This window comes from Postia placenta (assembly GCF_002117355.1).
Source record: "Postia placenta MAD-698-R-SB12 unplaced genomic scaffold POSPLAscaffold_22, whole genome shotgun sequence".
NCBI lineage: Eukaryota > Fungi > Basidiomycota > Agaricomycetes > Polyporales > Adustoporiaceae > Rhodonia > Rhodonia placenta.
Window position 1 is genome coordinate 410,546 of NW_020169853.1, and position 12,550 is coordinate 423,095.

The 12,550-nt window shown below is 54.2% G+C and overlaps 5 protein-coding genes across 5 annotated transcripts; 1 reads left to right on the plus strand and 4 right to left on the minus strand.

Annotated features, from left to right (window-relative positions):
* Positions 1-14: 14 nt before the first annotated feature.
* Positions 15-2,922, plus strand: POSPLADRAFT_1175052 (hypothetical protein; the record flags this gene model as incomplete). Its single annotated transcript, XM_024488323.1, has 7 exons — positions 15-260; positions 314-541; positions 593-814; positions 870-1,007; positions 1,222-1,485; positions 1,548-2,470; positions 2,538-2,922. The coding sequence occupies 7 exons, from the start codon at positions 15-17 to the stop codon at positions 2,833-2,835; spliced, it is 2,319 nt and encodes a 772-aa protein (XP_024333457.1). The 3' UTR covers positions 2,836-2,922.
* Positions 2,923-2,988: 66 nt separating this feature from the next.
* POSPLADRAFT_1175056 (hypothetical protein) lies at positions 2,989-3,747 on the minus strand. Its single transcript, XM_024488324.1, has 3 exons — positions 3,681-3,747; positions 3,602-3,618; positions 2,989-3,547 (listed from the first exon to the last, which is right to left on the minus strand). The coding sequence occupies exons 1-3, from the start codon at positions 3,705-3,707 to the stop codon at positions 3,100-3,102; spliced, it is 492 nt and encodes a 163-aa protein (XP_024333458.1). The 5' UTR covers positions 3,708-3,747; the 3' UTR covers positions 2,989-3,099.
* Positions 3,748-4,548: 801 nt separating this feature from the next.
* On the minus strand, positions 4,549-6,592 carry POSPLADRAFT_1050566 (hypothetical protein; the record flags this gene model as incomplete). Its single annotated transcript, XM_024480011.1, has 6 exons — positions 4,549-4,657; positions 5,179-5,238; positions 5,293-5,393; positions 5,976-5,977; positions 6,108-6,217; positions 6,522-6,592. 6 exons carry the CDS (start codon positions 6,590-6,592, stop codon positions 4,549-4,551), a joined length of 453 nt encoding a protein of 150 aa, XP_024333459.1.
* A 231-nt stretch (positions 6,593-6,823) lies between these two features.
* On the minus strand, positions 6,824-10,018 carry POSPLADRAFT_1071881 (hypothetical protein; the record flags this gene model as incomplete). Its single annotated transcript, XM_024482468.1, has 3 exons — positions 6,824-9,125; positions 9,267-9,285; positions 9,634-10,018. 3 exons carry the CDS (start codon positions 10,016-10,018, stop codon positions 7,001-7,003), a joined length of 2,529 nt encoding a protein of 842 aa, XP_024333460.1. The 3' UTR covers positions 6,824-7,000.
* A 679-nt stretch (positions 10,019-10,697) lies between these two features.
* On the minus strand, positions 10,698-12,424 carry POSPLADRAFT_1068071 (hypothetical protein). Its single transcript, XM_024482264.1, has 7 exons — positions 12,220-12,424; positions 11,999-12,162; positions 11,700-11,935; positions 11,486-11,644; positions 11,289-11,414; positions 11,065-11,237; positions 10,698-11,008 (listed from the first exon to the last, which is right to left on the minus strand). The coding sequence occupies exons 1-7, from the start codon at positions 12,327-12,329 to the stop codon at positions 10,828-10,830; spliced, it is 1,149 nt and encodes a 382-aa protein (XP_024333461.1). The 5' UTR covers positions 12,330-12,424; the 3' UTR covers positions 10,698-10,827.
* Between the last annotated feature and the right edge of the window lie 126 nt (positions 12,425-12,550).

Below are 12,550 nucleotides of genomic sequence, written 5' to 3' on the forward strand. Positions count from 1 at the left end.
TTTCCTCCCATCCCATGTCCCGCCTCATTGTAAAGAATTTACCTGCATACCTCACTCAGCAACGTCTGCGTGCACACTTTGAAGCTTCTGATGGACCTGGCGGAATCCTTACGGACGTGAAGCTCGTGCACAACCCAGACGGCACCTCGCGGCGCTTCGGGTTCATTGGGTACAAGACGCCTGCTGAAGCGGAGCGAGCTAAGAAATGGTTCAATCGGACATTCGTCGACTCGTCACGCATTACCGTCGATGTCGTTGATGTGCGTCTATTTATACACTATCTGCTACGTCTCGGACGCTCATGCCAGTGTAGGGTGCAAAAGATGCTCCGTTGCCTCGTCCAAACAAACGACCTCGGCTAGGTCCCTCACCCGCAGATGCTCAAGCTGTCGTGCAGGTCCATGTTAATTCGAAGTCCGTCGCGAAGGTGTCAGAAGACGCCGGAGTGAAGTCGACGAAGGGCGGCGATCAGCTCGATGAGTACTTGCAGGCTATGAAGCCTCGAACCCAGAAGGGCCCCTCATGGGCAAATGACGAACCTGTAGCAGGTCCTAGCAGGCCTGTCACTACGGCCGATACCTCCACCGCTGAGAAGAAGGGTAAGAAGGCTAAGCCTCCATCCCCCGAGCACGATGCTCAGGCTGATGCCAATGCTGAGGAACCACCTGTCGATGAAGGTGTATCCGACATGGATTGGTTCAAGCGGCATACAAAACTCGTGCATGAGACTCCTAATGAGCACCCAGCAGAACGTGTTTATGAACAGTCTGATGATGAGTCGGTGGATCAGAGCCCTAAGCAACCTCCAGATAGCGTATGTCCTAAATTTGTCATCACATATGCACTCACGCAACGTTATTGTATCGTAGGCAGAGGAGGAACCTCCACCAGACCCAGTGAAGACCACGATATTGCAGACCGCCCGCCTATTCCTCCGTAATCTTGCTTTCGCAAGCACCGAGGATGAGCTGCGAGAGCTGTTCGAGTGTCATGGGGAGGTTACCCAGGTGAGTCTAGTTTCTTCCTATATTACAGCTTTCCGAGGGTGGGGCAAGAACGGGTAATAGGATGATAAACTTAAATAGGGACATCAGACTCGCTTGCGCGAGGGTGCTGATCCCACGGGAAACCATAGATAGTAAACTTTTCTGACATACCCGTTCTTGTCCACTTTATGTTTTGTCATATGCACGAGAACCTGTCTAATCGTTTCCTCCGTAGGTTCACATACCCCTTGATTCCACTTCGAAGCAGTCAAAGGGTCTCGCCTACGTCACATTTGCGAAGGCTGCGGATGCCCTGGCTGCGTATGAGGCACTTGACAAGACCTCATTCCAGGGCCGTCTGTTGCATATCCTTCCCGCGGTCGACCGGAAGACGAAGGCGGAACCTGAGAATGGGAAAAGGTCGGTGAAGGATGAGCGTGAGGCGAAACGGAAGGCGGGAGCGGGTAGGGAGTTCAATTGGGCCATGTTGTACATGAATGTACGTACAAAGTCGATGAGAATATATGTCTTCGTAGTTATGGTTCTGATTGCTTTTGGTAGAGCGACGCCGTGGCATCGTCGATCGCGGATCGAATGAGCATCTCGAAGGCGGATATCCTCAACCCGGACTCGGGTAACGCGGCGGTCAAGCTCGCGCTCGCCGAGACGCACATCATCAACGAGACAAAGTCGTTCTTCGAGTCGCACGGTGTCGTCCTGTCCGCATTCTCGGCGCGACAGCAGCGCTCGGACACGATCGTCCTGGTCAAGAACATCCCTTACGGCACGTCCGCGGACACGCTCCGCACCATGTTTGGCACGCACGGCGACCTGCGCCGCGTACTCGTCCCGCCCGCCGGGACGCTCGCCGTGGTCGAGTTCGAGCACGCAGCCGACGCGCGCAACGCGTTCCGCTCGCTCGCGTACCGCCGGCTGGGGAACTCGGTCATGTACCTCGAGAAGGCGCCTTTGGGGATGTTCACGGAGGACGCGGCCCCCGATGCCAGCCCGAAGCCAGCGGTCGTCGCGACGGCCGTCGCCCCGATCAAGGCGCCAGTCAGCGTGGACGCGGTGGGCGACAGCGCCGCCGACGCGGCCGAGCCGCAGCTCTCGGCGGGCACGACGCTGTTCGTGAAGAACCTTGCGTTCAGCACGAGCAACGAGGGGCTCGTGCAGGCGCTGCGGCACCTGCCGGGCTTCGCGTTCGCGCGCGTGCAGACCAAGGCGGATGCGGCGCGGCCGGGCGTGCGGCTGAGCGCGGGGTACGGGTTCGCGGGGTTCAAGAGCAAGGACGAGGCGAAGCGCGCACTGAAGGCGCTCGAGGGCGTCGTGCTTGACGGGCACGTGCTGACGGTGCGCTGGGCGGGGCGCGGGGCGGAGGAGGAGACGGAGGCGAAGGGCGAGGGCAAGGCGCGCTCGGCGAAGATGATTGTGAAGAACGTGCCGTTCGAGGCGACGAAGAAGGACATCCAAGAGCTATTTGGGTGCGTATGGCGTTTTGTCCCTCCGTATTCTGGCAGTCGGAGTCTGACGTCTTGTGTTACCTCCCAGTGCACACGCACAGCTCAAGTCTGTCCGCCTCCCGCGCAAGTTCGACCACCGTACACGCGGCTTCGCCTTCCTCGAGTTTGTCTCCCCGCACGAGGCCGCGCGCGCATATTCGACGCTTCGGCATACGCATCTGCTCGGGCGGCACCTCGTCTTGGAGTGGGCCGAAGACGGCGCAGCGGATATCGAGGAGCTGCGCAAGAAGGCGGGCGTCGGTTTCGGCGGCGGCAAGGATATGCCTGGCAGGAAGAGGAAGCTGAACCTAGGTGACAAGGAAGGGAATGATGTTGAGGAGCTATGAAAGCATTCTCGTGGGCATGGATTGAAACCGTAGGCATTAGCTCCCTGACAGTGGAACGTACACATAACTTTGATTGTGCTCCGCTTCACGATCGACTACAGGCATGAGCAACCATCACTATAGAAAGACTGGTACTTCAATATTTGCTTGGAGTCCAGCAAAACGGAGGTGGATATATGCTACAGGTAGATTACATACACACATGCTACGCAGACGTGGAAGCCATTCCTAAGTCCATCGTTTACTTTGGTCAGACTGCAGCTCCTATGAGAACCAGCCACTAGGCTTGTCCTCGTCAGGCTTAATCTCGCCGTCTCGTCGTTTCCTCAACTCCTCCAGGATGCCCTTGACACCCTCGACATCGCCCACGGCCGCCTTGCCGTGGTCCCAGTCGACAACGATGGGCCATTTGATCGCGTTCAGGTTCTGGGCCGCGAGGCGGGCGACACCTTCGGGGCTCGTCGGGCGCGTGTGCACGGTCGGGTGCGCAGACAGCAGGCTTACGGGGGAGGGTGCCTCTACCCGCGAGGCATCGGATGGTAAGTAGGAGATGATCGTGCGTAGCTGGTCCGGGTTGGGCGGTACATTCTCGACTATGTCGAGGTTGAACTTGAGCGGCGGTGCATTCGGCTTTGAGGGAGGGTAGGGTGAGGACAGTGCGGCCTGCAGCAGCCGCAGAGCAGCATTTGACGGTGGAGAAGATACATTGTGGCTAATAAAGACATGACGGATTATTCGGGTGATGCAGGATGGAACGACGACTCACAAGATGGAGAGCTGGGGCTACGGGCGGCGAATAGACGGTCAATTCAGCCCTTGTGTGTATGAGGTTTAGCGAGACTCACAATAGCACGATTGAAAGCGGAAAACATGGATGGTTAGGATGTCTGAGCTTAGGTCGATACAACTGAGGTTGAAGGAAGTGTAACAAACTCATGTCCCCGATGACGACATCAATGCGCGGTCACGGGGTTTCGACGCGGTACGCGCCGTTCAATCAGTGACCCTCTCCACTTCACTCTTTGATTTGCCTGGACAACGCGTATCAGCACGCTTTTGTTCAACCAGGACTCTGAGGCTAACTACTAACTACATGGCGCGGAATCCATATAATGAAAAATCTTCCCTATTCCGATCTAAATTGACGCGACGGGCGCGGTCTCCGGGTAGTTGCGAGACGCCACACTTGATGTCAGCTCTCCATCGCCTTTGATTCGGAGCCGACATGGGCACCGCGTCTATCCATATGTCAGCGTCCAGTTCATGACAACACAGGAGGAGCGGGCTGCAGCAGTGCAGAGACTTTCAATCCGGACTTGTGTCCGCCGGCATGCACGTTTCACTTGTGATTAGCACGACGACTGCGAGAACGGCCGCTCAGCGCTCAGGTGCGCTCGCTCGCCAATCACAATACTAGACAGGGCCCCACGCGTAGACTACGTTCTCTGCGACTGTCGACAAGGTAGCCCCCTGTGCTGCTCGTCTGCCCGCATCGGCGCAAGGCCGCGTTCGCTGTCGGCGACAGTCATTACAATCACCAGGGAAAAAAGCAACAGGCTTGCGGACGGTACGTTCGCATTCAGAATTAATATAATATGAACTGCCTCTGACAATTGGGAGGTACATTCTCGCAATACATCACTTCCAAGCGGTGCAGCCATCATGAAGGTGAACAAAGTAAGACTCTAGCTTTTGACCTGCATGAGGACACGTTCAGACAACATTCTCACCATCAATCCGATCGCTTCCCTCTGCCTGATCGGTGTTTCTGGAGCTAGTATCGTTCGCCGGGAAGGCAGACGGTCTGTCGCCTTGCTCCTGACTACAGAGATGAAAGTCAGACGCCGCGACGGTGTATAGGGAGTCAATTACGTACTCGTCCAAACCATGCTGATGCATATCAAGATCGAAGTCGGAAAGCTCTAAGGAGCACTCGACACCAGAAAATGGAACGGCAATCGCCCTGAGATAATGACTGGCGTTCAGCCTGTATGATGTGACATCAGCTGACACATTGATTGGCGAGTTGAAATCAGGCTAACACTGCGAGGAAAGTATTGATGTAGACTGTGGGGATTGTGCTGGATGAGTCAATACGACGACGATGAAGCTGCTTGCATGACGTACGAGTTGTATTTGGCAAAATGAAGACAAGGACAATGAGATGACCAGTATCTATATCACGAGTAATCTAGTAGAGGTCATGCCCGATGAGCCATAAGCATAAGTGTGCTGAGGATTGGTGTCAGCACCTACCGTTATGAGTATAAGCACTTGCACCACGCTGTATGGAGACGTCAGCTGGCGGACAGGACAGCTAAGGGGGATAAATAGCGAACTTACAGGTTCGTGAGGCCACGATTTGCTGAAGAAACTATGAGCTTTGTGAGCAGCATCTCCGTTCTAAGTCCCATGCATGACATGTCTGCTGTGTTCATTTGTTGTGATATTACTTACGTTCTGAATCCTGTCCGTTGCCCGTGCAAGATCCAGCACAGGGTTGCTGTGATGAATGCATCCGAAGCTAGTACGGACGGAACGTATACAAGCGCCGAAATCTGAAGAATTACAGGCGGTCAGCATCATATACACAGGCATAAGGATCCATACGTTGATGCCAGCTAAATCCGCGATATACTGAACCGAGGTACTATACGCAAGGTTTAGTTATTCTTTCATGTTCGAAGCAACTCTCACTGACAAATCGTGGATCGTTGCTGATGTTTGATCAATTTTGATCATATCTATATGACGGCGACGCACCTATCCCGCTGACTGTCCACTAAGTCAAAATCGCAAACAAAGGCATTCGAAAAAAAAAAAGACCAACTCAACGACACTGCACCCAGTGAGATCTAACAGAGTGCTTCAGTCGAAGCCCCATATCATAATCATAGGGCGAGATTACCGCAACGCTGAGGATTGGTAGTCGATGCCATCTGCCAGCCAATACTTCAGCTTCGGAGTAAGTCTCGCTTCCTGTACCACGATGTGGACCACTCACGTCGCCAGATGTAAGCATCAATAGCGAGACAATCGCTTAAGATGACTGAGCAGACCATTGTACTAGGAAGCCTGTGACGGACTTGAGATCGGCGTTTCTTAAGTGGTGAACGACTCACGAAGACGGGAGTACTCACAGCTGTTACTTGGAAAGCCTACAATGGTTTGATTATGGGTCATTTTAGGTCAAGATCACCGAAACCCACCTCAAACGACCTGTGCATAATCATCGATGAGCAGAACTATAGTGTCTATAAATGTTGACTAACCCAACAAGCTGCATATACCCACGAATGTTGCCGTGATGTTGCACAAGATAATACCACAGAAACTAGCGACAGACTCAAACTCGACTCCATGGGGGAGTACACAAAGATACCTGGGCGTTGATGATATTGTATGCAGTATTCAGGAGGCTGGAAATGCATTGTATGAGATAGCGTGAAGACACGGACAGCAAGGACTGCAGGCGCAACATAGAATCGCAACCTATCATGAGATCGACGTCATCAGTAGGCCAGAAGCCACGTCTTGTCCTACTTAACTTACTAATACCCTTGTGAAGACGTTTTTGCCAGGATATCTTTTGAAGTAATAAAGTATCTGCGCACTAGTGTACCCGTAGAGGCTTACATCCCCTGTGTCAACTAACGGCATTCAGGCAGCACAAAACAGAGACGTACATCAGTGAGAACAGAGTACCGACAAAGAAGCAGCCCAACGTGATATCGAGATGGAGGTTGGGACCAGTCATTGTATAATTTAAATCCTGAAGCACATCGCTGGCCCCCTTTGACTTATAGATTCAAATGACACGGGCTGTGGAGGTGATCCTGGGAGTCCTCGCGACTCCCCTACTGGACTGACATGCTAGCGTCAATAATGATGTTGTTTGCTCAGCCCTAAATTGCACGGATGTCAGCACAAGCTCTCGCAACTCGCAATCGGGGCGGGGCTCTTATTGAGACAGTCGTCCGGAATTTGCTCGGTTGTACCATTGAGATCCGTGAATAATGCGTCTGCATAAGTGCATGGAAGGCGATAAATGAGATATGACAGAATGCATGAGACGAGCAAACAATAATCCAAAAATATACCAATCAAATTCCAAACAAGCGGCCACAGTCTCAGAGATCCGCCGAAATCCTCTGACATCATCCATCTAATGAACGCCTCCATCCCAGCTCGAGCGTTTCCTCTTATTGTCGCTGCTCTTGCGGAGCAGCAGGTCCTGCGGTGACACCGCGCTCTGCCCACGATGATGCGACGGTAGCATTCTTGTCGTCGCAGGCGGTGTACTGCTCGCGCTTTGAGACATCATTGGGATATGCTGAGTCAGGGACGGCGGCAATCCGAACGTTCTCGATGCGTTCGGATACGTCTCCGCAAGATCAAGTGCTTGGCCCTGTCGCAGGATGTCCGCATCGGGCTTCGCAAACACTGAATTCGGATCCACAGGCATCGTGGCAGGCGGATTGTTGGTCGACGTGTAGTAGTGAAGATCGAGGAATGGCAAGTCGTACATGTCCGCTTGCTGCCGCCAGCCCTCCGTCGCGTACGCCTGCAAAGACTGGAATGTCTGCGGCTGCGAAGCCATTGTGTCCGCCGGCTGCACGGGGAGCATCTCCATGAGAGACATGGATCGTGGTGGAGGCTGTAGGGGCCGCGTCTTCATCACCTGCGTCTGCGCTGCGCGCGTAACTGCCACACGATGCTCCGAAGGCGGAACACTGATCGAACGGTTATGAGACGAGCCAACGTGCATGGCAGAATGCGCACGCATCGAGCGCGAGGTCGACTGCGGCGTGCCCGGTGGCGTGGCATGGAGTTCCGAGCTGAATCCGACTATGTCCTCGAGCGTTTGTGGCGATACGCCAAAGGCACCGAGCTCGGACAGAGTCATGCCCGCGCCCCCGTCATCCTTGAGCACAGCTGTGTCAGCCGCCTCTTCGAGCGGGTGCCGTATATCGCCCTGGTCTTCAAGTGTAATCGATGTCAGCTCGATCTCATCAATTCCAGGCAATGCGGGCGTGTGTAGTTGCATCGGCTGCACGCCGGACAATCCAAGACCAGCGTTGCCAAAGCCGAACCCAGGCCCGTAATCGAATGGTTGATGCTGCGGCTGGTGCGAGCGTGCACCGAAGATGAGATCACCAGCATAGTTCGAGTGGTGGGTAAACCCGCGGAAGCTACTGGACGAGAATATATCTGGATCCGAGAACGTCGAATGTGTATCGCCAACGCCAGCTTCAGACGCGAAGTCGTGCGCAAGTGATGGCGGGAAGAGGTCGTATCGATCGAGAACACCGTGGTTGAGGTGAGCAAAGGAGAATGGCGAGGAGGGTGCCGGCGAGACGCCACCAACGTAGGAAGAATTGCTGCTAGTCGCACCAGAGGGATCGAGACGTGGGTTCGCAGAGAGCCAGTCCTGAGGGCCCCACGCAGACTTGCCAATCATCGTACCAGAGCCTTGCCGATGGAAAGGTGAGTTATTGAGGAAGTAGTCGGAGGAAAGATGAGACGATGTGGGGGACGCGGCATTCGCTGCCGATGACCATGCGCCAGCGTTGAGAGGTGTCTCAAGCACGGTCGACCAGTTCTGCGACTGTGACGAATCGGTCATCTCCGAGAACGAAGAACCCGGGATGAAATCGGGGATCGCCAGCGGGTCGACGGTCTGCATATCCATTTCCGCGGGGTAGTCCGACGCTGGAGTCATTTCATCGCGGGGCACAGACTGCACGCCATCCTTCGAGGTCGATGCGGGCGTGTCGTCCTCGCCATCTGAACTATCCTCGTCCTCGGAATTCGTTGCGCTCTCGGGTACGCTCTTCGTGCCACCGCGGAACAGCCCCTGCGTGGTATGTCTGCGCTTCCGCTGCGCCTGCCCGCTGCTGCTCACAGGCGCGAGCTGGTCATCCGTAGCCGCGCGCACAGGCTGTGGAGCCTCGCCCCGCTTCTTCTTTGTCGATGCGCGCGGCTTATAGCCCGCGGCCTGGTACAAGTCCGGGAATGCATTTCGGAACCGGTCACGCAGATCTGTCGAGCGCCGGTTCTGCTCCTGGAAGATTGGGTCTTTCACAATCGTCGCCCAGACAGTCCCGTGCTTGTCGTAACCCGCCTTGAGTGCCCGATCCTCCTCCTCTGTAAACGGCCGCCGCTTCTTGCTGCGCGTCTTCTCGAAGATGGACGAGCCGTCTGGTAGCGCGGAGCGGATCTTGGAGGACAGATGGGTCTTGGCATTCGGATAGTGCTGCTTGTATGCGTCAGGGAAGTATGTGCGGAACCTGTGTGAAGGGTCAGCATGACGCACATTCTCAAGTCAGATAGTGTTAAGAATCACGAAGACGCTTGGGCACGCCTGCATTACGTGCAACTGTCTTTAGAGTAGTACGCGGACGCTGCGGGCGGCATCATGTAAAACGCACTGCATGCATGCGCGCTGCCCTCAACGAATGCGTTCAGACACAGGAATTCCAATAGCGCAGTTCAAAACGTCTGACAGCAGGTAGCAAGAGTGCGTCGACACGGTTATTGTGTGGCCTACTGTCAAAAGCCGACGTTCTCTGCACAGGCCCCACTGTCCTCGAAACATCCGAGGACGACGGTGCTCTTACCGCCAGGTTTCGATTCGAGCATTCAACTGTGATTGAAGGTCTCACCTATCCTTGAGATCAACAGGCGAACGATTGTCAAACCTGAACTCGGTATCGTTCAAAATAGATTTCCAGTTACCGACACCCCACTGGGACGGCACAGATTTAGCACACTACCACGATCCGGGCCGTGACACACTTGCCTTGTTGCAGCCGTTCACTAGCATCTGCGTCTCCTCCATCGTCCACTTCTTCCGCGGCTTCTTCTCCGTCGAGGGTTGGAGTGCTCCCTCCTCGTCCGTCCGGTCAATGCTGCTCTCGATCCTCCGCATCTTGCCCTTCTTCTCCGGAGCGAGGCCTGATGAGTCTATTGAGTGCACACCGACGCCGGTGTCGTCGCGAAAGCTCCACGCAGGAACTATTCGTGGTGAGGAATTAGTGGCTAGCGAGACTCGTCGTTGCTTGAGGGCGGAAGCCACATTAGACGAGGACGCCTCTGACGGTGGGGGAAACGGTGCAGTAAACGAGAATGTAGACGTCGAGGGAAGCCTGCTAGCATACTCCGGGGGCTGGTCCATGTCCATGGTGGAAGTGTCGTCGGGCAAGCGTCGTCACCTTGGCGTCACCGGGAGATCTGAGTATAGTAGTATAGAACGCAAAATGAAAAGCAGGAGGCGAGAATGAAGGGCACGTTGTGCGCCGCGAGACGTGTTGCGTGGCCGCAAGCTGGATGGGCGTATCCGAGAAGGGGAAGAGAGAGGAAGAGGGCAACATGCGATGTGCGCGAGGTCGACATGCAGCCGCTGGGCTGCTCAATACTCTGATTACCTTTTTTGGACACTGCCTTCTTCCCGTCCTTGTGTTAAACCCCACATAGGCTCTCCTTTGATTTTTGCGCAAAAACACTGTAGATCGTAACGGCCATATATTGGCTTCTCCGATACCAATACCGCCCTTCTAAGACCTAATGTTCACTTCGGCCTGTAGCTGCATGTGTGAACTGTCTATTCAGCCTTCTGTTATCACATCACTGCGGGCAATGACGTGCAGGTCTGGCATGAGTGTTTTGATTGCGCTTGAAAACACACCAGATGCATCATGTACGCTTCCCTTCGTAGAGGAACATCTTCTCAGCTTGATTGAATGCAGTCAAACTCGTAGCCTCCTGACGTATTGCGATAGTAGCGCTTCAGGCAGCATTTAGCGTTGAGTGCAGTTACGCAAGGCAATTCAAATGTGCCAGACATTGGAAAGCCTAATTTTCGGCCTAAACAGACATATCATGCCCGTTGAAGACGAATACGAGTACAAGCACGCAGCGCAGGTTCGTATAATTGAGTTCATACGAAGATACACTGAAACCTACGATGACAACAAGTGCATGATACATACATTAGCCATTCACGAGCACTTCGGGGGCGATCCGCTCTTCCACCTTGTGCAACTTCTCCCCCCATGTGTTCAGCCTCTTCGCGAGAGCCCCGATCTGGTCCGTGGACAACACGCGGGGCTGCACCCACGTAATGTGCGCATTCTGCTCCACCTGATCCAGGGACCCCTTCAGTAGTTTCAAACTGAAGCCGCGAAATCGATGTCAGGATCCGCATAGCGCAACGACCTAGTGACGCACCTGAGAGCCTTCATCACCAAATGCTCGACCTCACCGATGTCAAGCCGCGTCTCTTGCGAGATCGTCTGGAACGAGAGCGTCCGGTCATTTGAACCACGCTTGAACACCGACTCGATGAGCGCCATGAGACAGATCTTCTGCCGAAGCAGGTTGAAATTATCATAGAGGATCGGCTGTGCGTGCAACATGAGCGGACGTCCGCGTGTAGGGTAATAATAGCTCACCTCTTGCGGCAGGATAGGGGCAAGGCCTTCGAACTTGCCGACATTGCCTTCGTTGAACGTGAACAGCATCTTCTTGAGCCATTCGTATGGCGAGCTGTCAAGTGCGTCCAAAATTGGATGCATGAGCTGTGTGTGCAAGTAACAAACACATGTTAGTAAGACACCCCGCATTATGACGTACGAGCTAAACACCATACCAGTTCACCGAAGTTGTAAATTGAGTCACCAAGGAACGCAGCGAGTGCGAGATCGTGTGCACGCCCTAGGCGGTCGTGTGGAGTTAGGTCCTTGGCGGGGTCAATGCATGCCAGATACAGGAGTGAATTCCGATAGTATGCTCCGTACTCCGCCTTGGCCTGAGAAGCCTGTGAGCACCGGTACTGCTAAAGCTGGGGAAGCAGTGTGACATACCTTATAGTAATCGGCAGCCACGCCATAGTATGCAGCGTTCACGGTTGTGTCCACTCCTGTGAGTTCATCTAAGATCTTCCATGCTGCGTCCATATCCTTCTTGCAGCCCTCGAGGTCGCCATAGACGAGCTTGGCATGCGCGAGACTAGAAAGGAGCAGGACGTGCGCTTCTGGCGCTTTTTCGGTATTCACGCGCGAGAGCAGGTCGGTCAGGAATGTCAAATGTGTTACTGGATCTGCATACGCCGTGTTCGTTAGGAACCAGCATATATGCCTCAGAACGCGATATGACGACGCACTGTCGAACTCTCTGGAGACCTTCACACCCATTTCTACAAGCCGTAGTTGATTTAGCCGCGAGTCAAAGTCTCGCACAAACTTGTCGAAGACGTCCACTCTGTACGGCTTTGATAGAGGATGCTCGAAGAAATCGAACAGCTTGAGCGTCATTTGGTGCCATAGCCTGCAAATACAAGATGTCAGGGCGCCCCGGAAGTAACTTTATTCGTCAATCACGCACTTACGACTGTAGAGCGTCTGGAAAGACTCAAAGAATGGGTGCAAATCCGCCGGGGTTGCAGAGATGGCTTCCGTGAGATACAAGTCAATATCAATCTTAGGTCTGCTCATGACTGTTCAAAATATGGCCGTCACAGAGCTAGACAAGGGGATGGTGATATCTCAGCTGCAGGCCAACAGTGAAGGCAGTGAAGGATTTCGGACGCGTGTACCAAGATGTAGCAGCGCGGCGGGAGGCGCGCTCTGAGGACGCGTAGGCGTTATTTGCTCTTATTTGGCAAAAGCCTCTGATCCTAACAGGGCCAAATCTTGCATACTCGTCGCTGCCAGGT